We start from the raw sequence: 18667 nt of genomic DNA on the forward strand, positions 1-18667 counted from the left end.
AAAAAAAAAAAAAAAAAAAAAAAAAAGGAAGAAAATTCTGACACATGTTACAACAGCGGTGAACTTTTTTTTTAGATGGAGTCTCACTCTGTCACGCAGGCTGGAGTACAATGGCACCATCTCAGCTCACTGCAACCTCCACCTCCCGGGTTCAAGCGATTCTTCTGTCTCAGCCTCTTGAGCAGCTAGGATTACAGGTGCACACCACCACACTTGGCTAATTTTTGTATTTTTAATAGAGACGCGGTTTCACCACATTGGCCAGGCTGGTCTCGAACTCCTGATCTCAGGTGATCCGCCTGGCTCGGCCTCCCAAAGTGCTGGGACTACAGGCATGAGCCACCACGCCTGGCCAACATGGATGAACCTTGAGGCCATTATGTTAAGTAAAGTAAGCCAGACACAAAAGGACAAATACGGTATGATTCCATTTATGTGAAGTACCAGAGTGGTTAAATTCATAGAGACAAGAAGTAGTGGTTGCCAGGGGCTGAGGAAAGCGGGGAAGGGGAGTTGTTTAATGAGTATAAGGTTTCGGTTCGGTAGATGAAAAGGGTTCTTGGGTGAACGATGGTGGTGATGGTTGTACAACATTGTGAGTGTACTTAATGCCACTGAACCGCACACTTAAAAATGGTTGAGACTACAAACTGAGTTTAGTGTATGCTGCTCAAGTGATGGGTGCACCAAATTCTCACAAATCACCACTAAAGAACTTACTCATGTAACTAAATACCACCTGTTCCCCAAAAACCTATGGAAATATAAAACAATTTTCAAAAATGGTTGAGATAATAAATTTATGTGCATTTCACTACAATGCTTTAAAAAAGAAAGAAACTGTCTCAAAGTGACAATAGCATGCCTTTGAAAGATGCTGCTAGACCATCTAAAAATGGTCAAATATACATATATTTGGTTATAAGAAGCTCATGTGTATCTGCAAGACCTAAGTTGACTAGTGTGTTTGTCATACTTGTCTAGGTTTTTCCCCTTTGTCTAAGTTGACAAAGAAACCTTTAAAATCAGGAAACCTTTAAAATAAGGTTAGGAAACATGTCCACAGAGCAGCCATGGATCAAAGGAATCACATCATTATTATTATTATTATTCCTTTTTTTTGTTTGTTTTTGAGATAGAGTCTCCCCCTGTCACTAGGCTGGAGTGCAGTGGTGCGAACTTGGCTCACTGCAACCTCCACCTCCCAGGTTCAAGTGATTCACCTGCCTCACCCTCCCAAGTGGCTGGGACTACAGGCATGCGCCACCACGCCCAGCTAATTTTTATATTTTTAGTAGAGACAGGGTTTCATCATGTTGACCAGGATAGTCTTGATCTCTTGACCTCGTGATCCACCCGCCTTGGCCTCCCAAAGTGTTGGGATTCCAGGCGTGAGCCACTGCGCCCGGTCAGGAATCACATTATTAAATAGTGCCATTAGCTTCATAACATTCCATTCATTTATAGTAATTAACTTATAAATGACTTCTCTTCATCAATAAAATGGCCTAAGGAACAACACTTTGGAATTTCCGGCTTCAAATGATACTTTCAAGTTTCAGAGGGAAACTGGGGAGAAGGAGTTCCTACCTTGTAGATGCAGGACTTTGCGTTCAGAAAGAAAAGCTCAATGGTAGCATTATCCTTCAGGTATGAAATGCTTTCAATATAGAACCTGAAAGAGAAAAATGGTGCATGAACCACAGAAACAGCAGGCGCAGAAAATAAAGTGCTCTCTTGAGCTACATGATTTGAGATGAAAGCTGGCACTCCCCATCCTAAATGAACAAAGGAGAAAGGCACCATCCATGGTTTTTCTATGATTCCCTATGGAGGACAGTGTTTCTGCAGTTTGGATAGTGGGTTAGGACTGTCACGCCTAGTGGGTCTCACCATAGCCAAAGAACCGGGTCTGCCACCAACTTGTAAGAACGAATTCTCAAACTGGCCCTCTGCTTTCTTTGTCCTATCTGCTTTCTAATTTTACACAATGTTACTTGTTTTCAACACATTGCTTGTTTGTCCTAAACTGTCATTGAGTTGGATTTTCTTTCTTTTCTTTTTTTTTTTTTAGAGAGACAGGGTCTCGTTCTGTTGTCCAGGCTGGAGTGCAGTGGTGTGATCACGGGGGTTCACTGCAGCCTTGATCTCCCAGGCTCAAGCAATCTTCCCGCCTCAGCTTCCTGCATACCACCTGCATACTACACCTGCATACCACCTGCATACTACACCTGCATACCACCACATCCGACTAAATTTTTTTCTTTTTTTTTTTGGTAGATGTGCAGTCTTGCTTTGTTGCTCAGGCTGGGCTCAAATTATCTGCCCACCTCAGCCTCCCGAAATGCTGGGGTTATAGATGTCGGCCACCGTGCCCAGCCAAGTTGGATTTTTAAAAGATAATTTCTTCTTCTTAATCACAGCTTTCTTTGAAATGGTTACTACTAATCTCGAAGGTGGTAAAATGTGATTTGATTTCTGCACATTCGGAGAGCTAAGTGTTCTTAACACTGCCATATTAATGCATATTAAGCCAAATGAGAATCGGATTTCATCTAGATGGAGCTTATAGATATTTTCAAGATGAAACATGCTGATACTAAATGTGCCTTTATACTATTGACTTTGGAGTTTATTAAATTCTTTAATGAGATAATGTGCTTGTACTGTCTAATGACCAGCCGCACTGAAGAACTAGGAGTTGAAAGGAAGAGGAGAGAAAGGTTGAAATGCAGCATCTTGGAGGAAAGAAGGTTCTGAGCAGGTGTGGCAACCCTTACGGTGGACTAGGAGGGTGCTGGGTACCTGGGGCTCTTGGAAACTGGGAAACTGCCACCAAGAAGAGGCAGAAGATGAGGAAGGTGAAATGAGAAGAAACAAGTACTATGGTTTTCTAGAACAATGTCATAATCTGATGGCCAGAATCCTCTGGAGGGAGTCAGAGAGCAGTGATGGAGTCCCCAGCTCTGTGTGACTCAGGGCAGTCACATCATCCTGCCAGGCTTCTGTTATTCAGACTGTAAAAGAAGAGGTGGTTCTCTACCTAAGAAGCCCACTGGTTTTAAATATTGGAAACTACCTCCCATTTAAACGACAACAACAGCAGCAAAAACGAGAAACCAACATCGTATAAAGCAAACAAAATGATGTCCTTAGCTTCAAGAAGTTCTATTTATTTATAGTAATTCATTTAAAAATGACTTCTTCTAATCAATAAAATCACCTGAGGGGCAACAACTTGGAATTTTCAGCTTCAAATGATACTTTTCGATTCCAGTGGGAAACGGAAGAGGAAGAGAGTTCCTACATTGTAGATACAGGACTTCGTGTGTCTTTTCAGAAAGGAAAGCTCAATGGTAGCATTACCCTTCAGGTATGGTAAAACATAAAAGGATTTCTCCACAATTGGTCAGGCGCGGTGGCTCACACCTGTAATCCCAGCACTTTGGGAGGCCGAGGCCGGGGGAATCACCTGAGGTCAGGAGTTAAAGACCAGCCTGGTTAACATGGTGAAACCCCCGTCTCTACTAAAAATACAAAAATTAGCTAGGAGTGGGGGTGGGTGCCTACAATCCTAGCTACTCAGGAGGCTGAAGCAGGAGAATTGCTTGAATCCGGGAGGGGGAGTTTGCAGTGAGCTGAGATGGTGCCACTGTACTCCAGCCTAGACAACAGAGTGAGACTCTCTCTCTCTCTCTCTCTCTCTCTCTCTCTCTAAATATATATCCTTTACCATACCTGAAGGATAATGCTACTGTTGGAGAAACACGAAGATAAAAACCCATGTCTATAGGCTACATCAAGCCCATGGCCCACCAGCTTGCAACCTTTTGTCTATACACTAAATAAATAAATAATACTTTCTATCATTTTTCAAATGTGTGCAGAGGCTGCTGTGATTAATACAATTCAAGCTTTTTTAAATTGGTGAGTGAATTCGGAGTAACTTCAGACATTAGATTTTCTCAATCCACAGACATCATTAGTACAATTATCATCATCTCAGGTTCTATAAAACTTGGAGGAATTACACAGTGGTCCTCATACTTGTAAAGCCTGAAAATTAATGGACTGGCTGGTCTCTGCCCATAACCCCTGCCCCTGCCAAGCACCTGCCCCCTGCTTCCGGAGCAGGTGTCTTAGATCACAGAGGTCTCCATATAGGGCCCACCATGGTCTCAGAGACACAGTAAAGTTAAACAACTTTTATTCTTTAAGAATGGGGAGCAGAATGGCAGTAGCAAATTTTACATCTCAAAGCAAAATAAATTTGATTTGATTTGCTTTTCAAAAAATAAATCTATATGGTAGCTAATGCCTGTAATCCCAGCACTTTGGGAGGCGGAAGCACATGGATCAACTGAGGTTAGGAGTTCGAGACCAGCCTGGCCAACATGGTGAAACCCCGTCTCTACTAAAAATACAAACATTAGCTGGGCGTGGTGGCAGACACTTGTAATCCCAGCTACTCGGGAGGCTGAGGCAGGAGAATTGCTTGAACCTGGGAGGTGGAGGTTGCAGTGAGCTAAGATCACACCATTGCACTCCAGCCTGGGCAACAAGAGCGAAACTCCGTCTCAAAAATAAATAAATCAATCCACGTCCTTTGCAAAGGGCCTTTGGCAAACGGTAGTCAGATTAACAAAAGAAACTAAAGGAAGGAAAATAAGGAAAAGGGAGGAAAGGGAGAGAAAGGGGAGGGAGGGAAGAGAGAAAGAAATCCTAATACCGGAATATTAGCAGAGGCCTCCTGAAGTTGACAGTGGCCTTCATGCTCTAATAATGATTTTGAGTCTAAGTTCGTATAAGGTCTGAAATAACTTAATTTTCAAAGTAATGCCATATGTTTCTTAAAAGAATCTCATTTGCTTTAGTTCTTAAAAATTAAAGAGTACAGACATCCTGCCTCCTCCACCCCAATTTTCTCCTGAATAGTATATTAAGAAAATATAACGCTTCCCTTTTTGTTTCCACTCTCAAATGATGGAAAACGGAATTCAGGTGGCAAATTCTCCATCTCCGCGACTGCCTTCATTTCCACCGAGCTCTATGTTGTCTGGCCATAAAAGGGGCAGAGAAGGTACAGGAAATAACACGCACATTCCGAGATGAAGAAAAAAATCACCTCCTCTCGACAGAAGTGGAAAGCAGTTTCCTGTTAACTTTTATCAGCAAGACGACAGCCTGGAAAACCCTGTGAGTTCCGGGCCTGTCATATCATTGTTCTATTAGGGGAGGGTATGGAGCTCATCCCAAACTTTCCCTCCATGCCAGTAAACTGCTGAGTCAAAAATGCCTGCAGAGAAAAAGAGCTCACACCTCTCCACCCACACGCCCAGAGAGGCACGGTGCACACCGGGGGCACCAGGGACAAGAGCCTTTTGGGAAGATGGGGAGGGCTGATGGCTTGGATTCAAAGTCAAAATTTTCTTCTTCTTCTTCCTTCTTCTTCTTCTCTCTTCTTCTTCTTTCTTCCTCCTTCTCCTCCTCCTCCTCCTCCTCCTCCTTCCTTCTTCCTTCTATTTCTTTCTTCTTCTTCTCCTTCTCCTTCTTTTGAGATGGGGTCTTGCTTTGTCACTCAGGCTGAAGTGCAGTGTGCAACCACAGTTAACTGCAGCCTCGACCTCCTGAGCTCAAGTGACCGTTCTGCCTAAGCCTCCCAAATAGCTGGGACTACAGATATAAGCCACTATGCTGACTAATTTTTTTATTTTCTGTCTAGATGGGGTCTCGCTATGTTGCCCAGGCTAGTGTTGAACTCCTAAGCTCAAGTAATCATCCCACCTTAACCTCCCAAAGTAGTGGGATTACAGGCCAGCCTCTTCATTTCTTTCTTTCTTTTTTTTTGTTTTTAAATCCAGTGTTTGGCCGGGCATAGTTTTTGGCCGGGCATGCCTGTCATCTCAGCACTTTGGGAGGCTGAGGCAGGCAGATCTGTCTCAAAAAAAAAAGGTAGGTTCTTTTTCTGATTTTCAGGAGAGTCTCAGCAGTAGGTGGCGATGTTGCATTTCCTTAACTACAGGCGTGGAGCAGGGAGTGCTTCCAAGGTTCACAAAGAACATTCCAGGTCTCTGGGTAACCAGGGAAATGAAGGCTGTGTCTCAGATTCAGAGGGTCTGCATGGACAGTTCCGAGTGTGGCTGTGTATTGACCATGGCTTTATGATGCTTGGATGTCTGCGGCTTTGCTGGGCCTGGAGGGACTGCTGGTGCCAGGGTTCGCCAATTTCCAGACCCCAAGACTTCCACATGTCACCATGGATCCAGGGTCCACCCCTCCCGCCACCTCTCGGCTCTCACACCCAGGGCCACTATTCCGCCACCCTCACCACCCCAGGGACATGCACCAGATAACCAGGGGCAGCTCCCATGCCGCAGAGCCCGCTGAAATTATTTAAACTAGCCAATCCCAAGCCTGCTCTCCCCGCCTTACTTGTTCCTCCCCACAGAAACCACAAAAAATGCTCTTGCCAATTATTCCTCGGCTCCCCTGCCTCCTGACTAACCCCAGTACCTCCCACGTGGCCCTGCGTGGCACGGTGTGGCCCCTCCTCCCGGGAACTGAGTGACGATCTTTTCAATGTCTGTCCTCTCCTCATCTGCTGGCCTCACCACAGCTGAATCATCATCAGACCTACATTTTAAACTGGTTTTTGGGGCACATTTAGCAGGACTGAATCTTGGGGCACATATGTGAGTTGAAAGGAACACTCTAGAGGGAGCACAGACCTCGCTAAGAGGTTTTCTGACTCCACAAGCAACCGTCCACCCAAACTAGCTCAGATGATCCAGACCCGAGAATATTTCATGAGAGAGTCTGAAGGAGAAATAAATAGGTGCGCTGTGTTTATGCGTTTGCGCTTATTAAATATTAAACAGCCTCTAAAGCCTCGGGGAGTCCCGTCCCCTTCTTTGACAAGTGAAAGCCTCTGATTGCAACAGACTGAACACTGTCTAGTCAGATGGCAAGGGCCCAGCCAGATGACATCAGCTAGGTCTCTCCTCCATCCCCCCTTCTCTCCCTTTCCCTTCCCCATCCAGCCCTGGGCACTTGGGAATCACTGAATATTTACAGCAAGTGTTAATTAAATGGACCAGTGATTTCATTTTGTAATAAACACAAATGTCACATTTGAAATGCCTACTCTTGGTGGCAAATAAGAGCCATGATAATGACAGCAATAAGCTGTGAGTTTCTGCAGCCAAGCCTCTGATGCTTAGAATCTCAATGCCTCTAAAATCTTAACTGGGACACCTAGCTGAAATACAGCAAGCTCTGGTTAGCAGGAACCTCATTTTAGATCCATGCCATCATTGTTATTGCGAGTGACAGGAAGTAGCAGCTGCTGTCTCCATCAGCCAGAGAAGACACCAAGAATCCGGCCTGTGGACTTGGCTGTAAAATCCTTCCTCCCCGATCAGGCTTCTCCTCTCTTATTATTTTTTGCTGCTTGCTTCAGTTTATTGTCTGTGAAACTCAAAGTTTGAAGAGGCAAATCTAATCTCTGTTTATTTTCTTACAGGGAGTTTAGATGATCAGAGCTACAGGGATACTTGGTAGAAGGATATAGAATTAAAGAATAATCCAGACATGTAGGCTTCATTCTGAGCACAAGATTGCGCCTATAAAAAGACCACACACACACACACACACACACACACACACACACACACACAACACAGACTTCCTTAGGTGTGTATATTTTCCTTATATTTTTTCTTGACCTATTTCTAAAGCTTGCCTGGTGAACAATATCAGAGAGCCATTGTTCCCAAGCCTTCTAGAACTAAACAACGGTTTGCAGTTGAAGGTTCTCCTGGTCATACATGGACCACTGCTGGCTGCTTATAATGTGTGTTTGTGTGTGTGTGTGTGTGTGTTGTGTGGTGAGGGGAGTGGGAAGAGGTGAGGCTGGATAGTTGAGCAGAAGTCACATCATACAAGTCACGCTAAAGATGTCCTCTTCTGAGGATAATGGGAAGCTGGAAAAAAATTATGAGCAAGGATCAGAAGAGAATTCTAGAAAGATGCTCAATGTCTTCATATAGGGGAGTTTGGAAGGGATCAAGACCAGATGCAGAGATGAACAAGGAGATCTTGAGTCCAGGAGAGGTTTATGGAAGCCCTAATTACGATTAGGCTGGGTATGGAGAGTAAGGGATGGATAGGGAGCTGTTTAAGATGCAGGAATAACAGGCACTAGTGACTGAGGGAACAGGAGGAGGCAGGTGGGAGGGAGCGGTGAGGTCAAGGTTGATTCCCAAGTCTCTGGTTTTGGGGGCGGCATGGGTAGTGGTGTCTATCACAAAGACGAGGAGGTGACACCGAAAGGGGAGCACATTTGGAGGCAGAAAGACGACGACGTCATTAGACTCCAGCTGCATCTGTGCGGAAAAGCCAATCAGCGGAGACGGCCTGGAGCTCGGGAGAGAGGTCGGGACTGGGGCAGAGGATGGAAAGTCTCCAGCAAAGAGACTGCACCGGCAGCTGTGGATGGGGGTGAAATCACACGAGGGGAAGTTGCAGGGAGAGAAGACAAGCAAGACACAACCTCATGGACACCAGGGCTCGAGGGACAGCACAGCAGAGCAGGGAACCTGCCCTGAGCCAGGGACAGAGGGGACAAAGAGGAGGTGGCCCAGGAGAATGTAGTGCCATAGAGCCAGGGGGGACTGAAAGGGAGCACGTTCGAATGAGCCCAGAGCCACAGAGGCCACATCGGAGCAGGGCAAAAGCACGCCTGTGCAGCCAGGGGCGAGAGACCTCCAGTGACCAGGGGGTATGATGGCACTAGAAGCTGGATGGCCACAGAATGAGGAACGAGAGGCCTGTGGGGAAGGGGTGACAGCAAGTGCAGACTCATCTCTCCTGGCTGCTGCGTGCAGAGCAGAAGGGGTAGCAGAGGGCACTGGCTGGAGGTGGCTGTGCATCAGAGAGGGCGTTCTCTTCAGTTAGATTGGGACGTGGTCACGAAGGGGAGGAATCCATGGAGGAGATGCTTAAGATAGAGAAAACCAGAGGAAAGGCTCAAGGGAGAAGCTCTGTGAGGTGACAGAAGCGGCTGGGATTGAGGTACACGTGGATCAGTGAGTGCTAGTTGATGGGCTAAAGGTCTTCCTCTGAGATGCTCATGCATTTGCGTATGTGCAGCGAGTGGGTTGGGAGGCCGCAAAAACCCCATTAAAGATACAATTAAGTTTGTGGGTAAAGTAGTAGGACTAGGAGCTCCCTGGTGCTGGCTTTGTTTTCTCTGCAGAAACATAAGCAGCGTCATCTTCTTAGAGCAAAAGCCTTGACTATCTGGGACCTGAAGCAAGAGGTAAAACCACAGTGAGCAACAGAGACCCTGAGCAGGCACCCCTGGCAGAACTGGCTAGAAATACTGAAGATCTGTGTGGGATTCATCACAATAACCACGAACCAACCTGAAGTTGCATGAACCTTTTCCTGACCACACTCAGAAGCTCGGGGGTAGAAATAAAAGGTGTGTGTGTGTGGTAGGACCAGTCCAACCCTGGGGGTGGGTGTGTGTGTGAGAGAGAGAAAGGGAGAGACAGAGAAAGTGTGAGCAGCCAAGGGAGGTGTGGCCCAGGGTCAGGAAGTAGTTGGAAGGGTACACAATGGATTTGCACTGAATTGGTAAAAAAAAAAAAAAATACGACACGCAGGGCTCATAGGATCTCAGAAGCTGGAGGAAATGGACATGAAATTGCCTAAGAACAGGGTCTATCAGTTTTGTTCACTGCTCTGTCCTTGGTTCCCAGAGCAGCGCTTACGCCAAGAGACATCTCAAAGGACATCTGTGAGCCCATAAATGAAGGCGTGGATGATGGCACAGAAGTAGCACAGGAGGAGCAGTGAGAAAGCTGCTCATGCTACAGCTGGGATGATGGTGGACTTGCGCTTGTAAGTCCGGCAGTGACACAGCTCAGGGTGATGACAAGGTGCAAGTGGACCCTGAAGTTTTCTCTCTAGGAGACAGAAAACACAGTTCAACAAAGAACACCTTTCCGCGGGTGTCCACGGTGTCAGAAAACGCAAAAAATGGCAAGACCTTCTCTAGTGGGACCAACAGCAAATGTCTCAGGTCCTGAAAATCCTTGCCTTACCATTTGAGATGGCTCTTCCTCCTCCAATGTGGCATTTCCAAGATATCCAGTGTATCCCTTCAGAGTGGCAGCCTGCCACTCGTGGTGGTGTGCACCTGTCCTGAACACCCTCTTGACAGGTGGACGCTGGTTCTGCAAACATGGCCAAGAGTGGGTCACAAGGAGGGCTAGGGTCACCGCTTTTGACTTTGCTGCTCCTGGCTCTGCCTACACAGGGAGCGGTGGAGAACTCTGGCCACAGGTCTTGGCAGGCTGCCACACTGAAGGGACACACAGGATCTCTTGGAAACACCACATTGGAGGAGGATGTCACCTTTCCCCTGTGGAAATGGATGGTGTGCAGTAGGGGAGGACAGACACAAGGCTTGGAGTCAGACCTGACCGAACAGATGAGATACTCATCTCACCTTCGTAACTTATTAGCCATGCTGGGGAAGAATTTACAGACCATCCTGGGCCCCCATCTCCCTCTCTTTAATTAGGAATAATCAGACTTGCTTCCAGGGTAGCTGAGAAGATTAACAATCAGCCTTAGCAGTGGACAGGTGCTGAATAATGGATAGTTCCTGTCTCTCTGACCTTTATCCTTTTTGGGTAATTATATTGAGACCCTGAAGCCACCTGGGATCACTCCTGGTGATTTGTTGGATGAAAAACTGGAGGGACCAGGCCCCTCTTAGGCTGAATGACAGGTCAATGAAGGCAGGATCTGAGTCCTCCCTTCCACCATCCCGAAAACGTCCTGCAGCCTGATACTGGCCTCAGGGCCTCTGCAGAGGAAATGCTTATAGAAGAGACGCTGTCTGGCCTAGCGGATGGAGAGGGATTCCGAGTTCCAATTCACATTATTTAATATATTTGGGTCTTATATTTCCTAATCTATTGAATGGAGGGGATGATTCAGCCTGGTGTTTTGCATATGTATTATATCAGAATAATACATAAATCCCAAATAATAGCCCACCCTGGGGTACTTAGCCATACAGTGTTAATACCTCCATTCTCTGACTTTCTAAAACGTACCTTCAGGTACTTAGTTATCTTTTCCATGACCCTCTGTTTCTTTTTGTGTGTGTGTGAGATGCGGTCTTGTTCTGTTGCCCAGGCTGGAGTGCAGTGGCACAATCTCCGCTCACTGCAACCTCTGTCTCCCAGGTTCAAGTGATTCTCCTGCCTCAGCCTTCCAAGTAGCTGGGACTACAGGCACGCACCACCATTCCTGGCTAATTTTTGTATTTTTAGTAGAGATGGGGTTTCACTGTGTTGGCCAGGCTGGTCTCGAACTCCTAACTTCAGGTGATCCGCCCACCTTGCCCTCCCAAAGTACAGGCATGAACCACCATGCCCAGCCTACCGTGGCCCTCTTTTATCAGGTGGTTCGATTCTGCTTTGCCACGAAGGCTACCTAGACATGTGGTATGCAGATGTAATATATAGACATTTATAACAAAGGAGAAAGGATTTGAGGAACCTGGCAGTCAGACTGCATCAAGATATGCAGGTGTCATGGCTGGCGGCTGGAGGCTGCTCAGAGTCCAACCGTGCTTCTGTTTAGAAACACACTGGAAAGGTACCCAGCTGGAGAGAAGCTCTTTTATGAACTTAAGCCTATTCCAAGTTCTGGGCTTTTGATGAAGATGATTCTCTTACCACTCCTTTGCAGAAAACCGCCTGTGAGCATCGCTAGGCAGATGTCAGGTTATAAATAGAGGATTCTTCCCAGGATGAAAAGCAAGGTAAAGAGACGGAATTCACCTATATAGAGAATCTGCCTCCTCTCTTGGAGAAAACAAACGATTGGTGTTTTGTTACTGCACTTCTCGGCTAGCTAAGAAGTGGGAACTCAGGGTAGTAAGGGTGCTGGTGACACCCCCACCCCACCCTTGGAGGCTGCTGCAATAGGTCAACTGACTGGTGAGGGCCTGAGTTCAGGCAATGAGGAGGAGAGGGCAGTGCAGAGGGAGATTTTGGAAGCAGCAGCAGAGAATTAATGCACATAAAAATTCTAGGCTGGGAGGCCGAGGCAGATGGATCACTGGAGGTCAGGAATTCCAGACTAGCCTACCAACCTGGTAAAACACCATCTCTACTAAAAATACAAAAATTAGCTGGGTGTGGTGGTGGGTGCCTATAATCCCAGCTGCTCAGGAGGCTGAGGCAGGAGAATCTCTTGAACTTGGGAGGTGGAGGTTGCAGTGAGCCGATATCATGCCATTGTAGCCCAGCCTGGGCGCCAGAGTGAGAATCCATCTCAAAAAAATAAAAATAAAAAATTCCAGGAAGAGGACAGAAGACTTCAAGATGTGTAGCCTATGTGACTGAGTAGATGACGATGCCACAGATTTGATGGGACCATGGAAGGTTAAGGGAGGAGAGAGAAGGTAATAAGTTTGGCTTTGGACCTGCTGAGTTTGAAGTACTCAGGTGGGGCTCTGCAGGAGGCAAATGGAATGTGACACTTCCAGAAAGATCTGCTTCCATAGGAGCTGGAGTAGGAGGAGTGCATTCTGCTAGATGGCGTGTATAAAGACATAGTGGAGAACGGCTGTCCCTAAATGCGGATTTGGAAATTTTTCTCTTGAATGAATGTTCTTTGAGGTTCCTGCTTTGGCCAACTAGAAAAAAGGGTGGTGATGGTGGAAGTGTCTGTTATAGCTGTGGATCAGAAATGGATGTTATATCTCGGTCTTCAGCCATCCCATTCCCCAATTCTCTCTATTGCTAGCAACTATTTCACTTCTGCAATGCTGGTTTACCTGCTTTTATGCAGAGAAGACAGGCTTGGAGTGATTTGGAAAGAACTGTATATCTTAGAGACTGACACATCCAGCATCAACGTCAAGGTGCCCCAAGCTCTCCTGCAAGGACCCCCACAAATTGGAAAAAAACACCTACTAGGCAGCCAAGCCCAAGATTTTCTCCTCTTGGCTAATGTTGGTGAACATCACCAGGGAGGTGGGGAGGGCCTGATATATGGTAAATGCACTCATCCACCTGCGATGACAGGTTAATGACCTGCTTCCATGAAACTGGAGTCCTGCCTGATACCACCTGCCCCTCCCAGCGGAATTGTTCCTATTTGCTTTATATGGTTGCTTTGCCATAAATCTGAGAAACTGTATACACCATTAAAGAGAATATGGCATTGAAATCATTCCCACCAATAATGGAAATAGCTAAGATGAGCTTGGATATGTTCACAGCTGTTAAACAAATCAAAAACGCATTAAGTGCAAGTTGAAATTTACTCTGCCAGCTAAGGAAAAGTCATACACTTGAGCCTGCTAAGTGGACCCTTTAACTCTTGTTTGAAGCTCTTCTAATGCCTTCTGTAGCTTAAGGATGGCTATGTCTGAAACTGCATTCCTGATCGTGCTCTTTAGGAATGATAGAATTGCATATCATTCGTATCTCGCTCCTGAATTTCTGTTAGTATATTTTAAAAGAACAGAGTGTATGGCCTGGGTGTTTAGTGTTAGTGTCCATGTAAAGACTGAGGCATCAGGAGTTAATGCTTCTGTACTTGTGTTAGTCAAGGTTCTGGACAGAAAGAACCTGGTGGCTCCGCAGACTCGGTGTTTAGGAGCTGCTGGATTGGGAGCTCAGATTCTGACTTTGCTACCAATTCAGACTTTGCCCCTGAACCCCTGACCTGCCCAGCCTCCGGCTTCTCAGAACCTTTTGCAAACAGAAGTAGTAAGTCTTGTTGTCTTCATAAGACTGCTGCAAATATTAACTATTTAAATCACTATATCCCATAAATAGTTCCCTTTGCAAGCACAAAACAACATTTCTGAGACTAGATTTATGAATAGAAAAATGCCTATTGTTTCTGATATGTTATTAAACTGTATCCTCCCTTGGCAGGAAATGCAGATGGGCCTGTGGTTTGCTGCTGGGTTTCGACTACTCCTATTTGGGATAAACTACCCAAGTTTCACGAGATTCAAGTGGCATCCCTTCTGAAAGGAAAGGATACAAAGGCTTTTGTTATGTAGTTTCAAATTGCACCCAAGAAAGAATCCCACGGCCTGTGCTATAAGAGACTCATTGTTTGAGATATAGGATCCTCCCCAAAATGCAGAAAAAAGTTTTTCTCATCATTCCACACAAGCATCCTAGTGCAAATGCATAACACACACGTCCTTGCACACTCACAGGCACGCCCTGCACCCTCGCACCCCGTGTTTCCATCTATGAGGCACGCAGCTCCACTACAACCTTTATCCCTGGCGATGAACCAAGACAAACCTGAGCTCTCATTCCATGGAATCACTCTGCTCTCCCAGACTTTTCTGATAAAGAACACAAAGAAGCAAAAGTATAGACACCAGGTGTACATACCTGACACAAAAGTATAAAACCACAGGTCCCGACTTTTTAGGGAAGTCATGTTCCAATACTCTTCGATCTAGTTGTAGCCAGTTTAAGTGTCCCCTGAGGAAAATAGAGACAAATTGGTTAGGGATTTGCATTTTGCAGAAGTGTTTTTTTTTTTTGGGTTGAAGGTATATATGGAGCAGAACGTGCTGGATCGTAGATAAACTTCAATCTTCACCTTATTTTTAAATTTCTTTGTTTAATTTTTATTTTATTTTTTTGAGACAAAGTCTTGCTCTGTCACCCAGGCTGGAGTGCAGTGGCACGATCTTGGCTCACTGCAACCTCCGTCTCCTGGGTTCAAGCAATTCCCTGCCTCAGCCTCCTGAGTAGCTAGGATTACAAGCATGAGCCACCACGCCAGGCTAATTTTTGTATTTTTAGTAGAGATGGGGTTTCACCATGTTGGTCAGGCTGGTCTCAAACTCCTGACCTCACGTGATCCGCCTGCCTAAGCCTCCCAAAGCGCTGGGATTATAGGCGCGAGCCACTGTACCTGACCATCTTCACCTTATTACTAACTTTTCAGTATTGAAGAACCCAGTGGGATTATGTACGGGATATCAAGTCAGCAATGGATACTGTGTGGTGTGAGGGGGAGCATAGGAACTGGAAAGTGAAGGGATTGAGACCTGCTGTTTCTCAGGGAAACACTGAAACGAAAACGTAATCAGAAGTCTCCTTCTTGTCCTGAACTGCCTTTCCACCACACTCCCAACTGTCTTTTTTCCTAAAAGACTGAAAGCACACTTGAGAACATGTTAGCAATCCTCACCACATCTTGCTGGAGTGAAAAGCAAACCACACACAGTGTCTTAAAATGTTAAACTTGCCGCCAGGGGCAGTGGCTCATGCCTTTAATCCCAGCACTTTGGAAGGCTGAGGCAAGAGATCCTCAGAGGGGAACCACTTTCCAGGCAGAAAGACCAGCCTGTGCAAAGGCCCTGTGGTGAGGGAGGACCCCAGCGTCTTAGCGTCCTGTGAGTGGAAAGCCATGAGGCTAGGGAGAGCCCTGGGGGCCACATCTTGGAGGTTGGTCTTGGAAGAGTGGGACAAAGCCATGGAATAACCAAGCTGAAGAATTTACTCTTTCCTTTCCCTGCTCTCTGTATCCAATGTCAGGCCATCATCCTGGAGAAGACAGTCCTATAATCACTTTATGGAGTAAATTCACATGGAACAGACCCAACTGACCCCACTGCATTTCCCCGGTGGCTGATGCCGTGTGACATGTGTGCTAAGGACTGTGGGTAATGAGAAACAAAATCTGTGTGCATCATTGTCTAAAAACGCTTGCTCCTCTCAGCACATGCTTAAACCCCCAACAAAGGAAGGAGAAAACACACAAGTGGCTTCCAACCCCTTTTTGAGGCTTCACTCAAACTGCACCTTTTGCACAAGAAAAAAAAAAAGAAAAAAAAAATCTCTCTCCACAAAGCCCACACCTGTGGCTACAGGGAAGACTTTTGGACCTGCCTTAGAATAGTGACCACCTGAAGAACTTTGGCCTGTTTTTCCTCTTTCTAAGAATCTCCAGTTGGAAAAAAAAATTCCATGAACTTTATCTTTTTATTACCTTGCTCTGAATATAGGAAAAGTAAAAAAAAAAAATAAATGAAAGGGTTGGGCGCAATGGCTCAAGCCTGTAATCCCAGCACTTTGGGAGGTGAAGGCAAGCAGATCACTTGAGGTCTGGAGATCCAAAACAGCCTCGCCAACATGGTGAAACCCCGTCTCTACTAAAAATACAAAAAATTAGCCAGACGTGGTGGCAGGTGTCTGTAATCCCAGCTACTCGGGAGGCTAAGGCAGGAGAATCGCTTGAATCCGGAAGGTGGAGGTTGCAGTGAGCCGAGATCGCACCATTGCCCTCCAGTCTGGGTGACAGAGAGAGACTCTGTCTCAAGAAAAAAATAAATAAATAACTAGGGTGGGCGTAGTGGCTCATGCCTGTAATCCCAGCACTTTGGGAGGCCAAGGTGGGCAGATCACAAGGTCAGGAGATCGAGACCATCCTGGCTAACACGGTGAAACCCCGTCTCTACTAAAAAATACGAAAAAATTAGCTGGACGTGGTGGCAGGTGTCTGTAATCCCAGCTACTCAGGAGGCTGAGGCAGGAGAATGGCAGGAACCCAGGAGGCGGACCTTGCAGTGAACTGAGATCGTGCCACTGTACTCCAGCCTGGGCAACAGAGCGAGACTCCGTCTCACAAATAAGTAAATAAATAAAGAGAAGAGAGTATTGTAAGTAAAATAACAGGAGCAACTTCTTCCAGAAAGCTGGGATAAATTCCGTTCTGACTAGAACACAAGATCAGGAAACAGACGGTCTGGGTGCCAATGTCATCTCTGCCCACGCCTGATAATGCCCCACAGGCACCACGATGTTTTAAACCTCTGTTCCTTAGCTCATGCTGTTCCTTCATCCCAGTATGCCCTTCGCTTCCTTCTTCCCCGGCCCATCCTGCAGGACTCAGTTCTCATGTCTTTACTCCAGAAAGTCTTCCCACACCACACACCAGGTGGGATGGTGGGGGGTCCTCCTTCAACCCTTACAGCACCCACCCTGGGGGCTCACCCATGTCTGCACTTCCAGTCTACAGAACTGGCTCTCTATGCATTCACTTTCCCCAGCTGACTTTTTTTTTTTTTTTTTTTTGAGACGAAGTGTCACTCTGTCGCCCAGGCTGGAGTGCAGTGGTGTGATCTCGGCTCACTGCAACCTCTGCACTCAGAGTTCAAGCAATTCTCCTGCTTCAGCCTCCTGAGTAGCTGGGACTACAGGCACATGCTGCCACGCCCAGCTATTCTTTTGTATTTCAGTAGAGACGGGGTTTCACTATGTTGCTCAGGCTGGTCACAAACTCCTGAACTTAGGCAATCCACCTGCCTCAGCCTCCCAAAGTCCTGGGATGACAGGCGTGAGCCACTGTGCCCGACACTGGTTGACTTTTTATATCTGGAAAATGCCACAAGATCTACCTCATGAGGAGAATGTGTGCATATCTGGTCAACTGGAATGTGTCAAATTATCTTAAGCTGCAACCACTTCCTTCCTGCCTCTGAAAATGCCACCAAACTCTGTGGGTCTTCTCTTGGGGCTCAGCCTCCTGCAAGTACACCATGTGTAGGGCATGTGCCTGGCCTTCACTCATGCTGCCTCTCCTCCTTAGAACTAGAGAACCGTCTCTCCATCCCTTTATCTGAATGTTCAGCCATTGTCCAAGGCTGAGTTCAAGTCTTACTTTTTGTGAAGTCTTCCTTGATTGCCTAAGTCTAGGGTTTTTTCAAACTTCTCCAGGGCTTCTGGTTTGTATCATCTTCAAGGCATCTGGCATAATCTTGTACAATTAGTTATTTTTAAAAAACATGACCTGGGCTGGGTGAGGTAGCTCGCCGCCTGAAATCCTAGCACTTTGGGAGGCCGAGGCGGGCGGATCACGAGGTCAAGAGTTCGAGACCAGCCTGACCAACATTGTGAAACCCCATCCCTACTAAAAAAAATACAAAAATTGGCCAGGCGTGGTGGCACATGCCTGTAATCCCAGCTACTCAGGAGGCTGAGGCAGAAGAATTGCTTGAACTCAGGAGGCAGAGGTTGCAGTGAGCTGAGATGGCACCACTGCACTCCAGCCTGACAACACAGTGGGGTTCTGTGTCAAAAAAAAAAAAATGGTCAGGAAGCAAAGACAACATGGGAGCTGGAATGACCTCTACATGATCCTACAATAGTTGGCCTCTGAGGACAAATGACATTCTTTCCTCCACTTTCCCTGCTTGAACTCAAACACTCCAGTCCTGTGAGGGGATCATGATGTGTGGCCTTGCGTGGCTCCAGTGACCAGTGGAGAGGTAGACTGGAGTCCTTGGACCCTCAGGAGGAAGGAGGTCAGCTGCCTCCATTTTAAGGGCTTGTAAAAGTCTCTCACTGAAGGCTGCTTATAAAGGCAGACTGAAGGGACATGTGACCCATCTAAGGCCCTTATGAAAACTGCCCACTATTTGGGCAAAAACTGAAAGATGGATTAAAAAGTGAACTGGAAACCATAATTCTGGGCCCACCACTTTTGGCTGCAGCACTTGTTAAAATGTTGTTTTCGGCCAGGCACAGTGGCTCACGCCTGTAATCCCAGCACTTTGGGAGGCCGAGACGGGCGGATCACGAGGTCAGGAGAT

General features: G+C 46.5%; 1 protein-coding gene across 1 annotated transcript in view; it reads right to left on the reverse strand.

Moving 5' to 3' along the window:
- The window catches only part of FRMD4A (FERM domain containing 4A), a 349079-nt gene that overhangs the window by 148647 nt on the left and 181765 nt on the right, over positions 1-18667 (reverse strand). The window contains exons 4-5 of the mRNA XM_011934291.1: positions 14454-14546; positions 1591-1675 (exon numbers count right to left, since the gene is read on the reverse strand). Coding sequence (XP_011789681.1) covers positions 1591-1675; positions 14454-14546 — 178 coding nt within the window. The remainder of the gene's footprint in view (positions 1-1590; positions 1676-14453; positions 14547-18667) is intronic.

The sequence above is a fragment of the Colobus angolensis genome, unplaced genomic scaffold (genome assembly GCF_000951035.1).
Source record: "Colobus angolensis palliatus isolate OR3802 unplaced genomic scaffold, Cang.pa_1.0 Scaffold133, whole genome shotgun sequence".
Classification (NCBI taxonomy): domain Eukaryota; kingdom Metazoa; phylum Chordata; class Mammalia; order Primates; family Cercopithecidae; genus Colobus; species Colobus angolensis.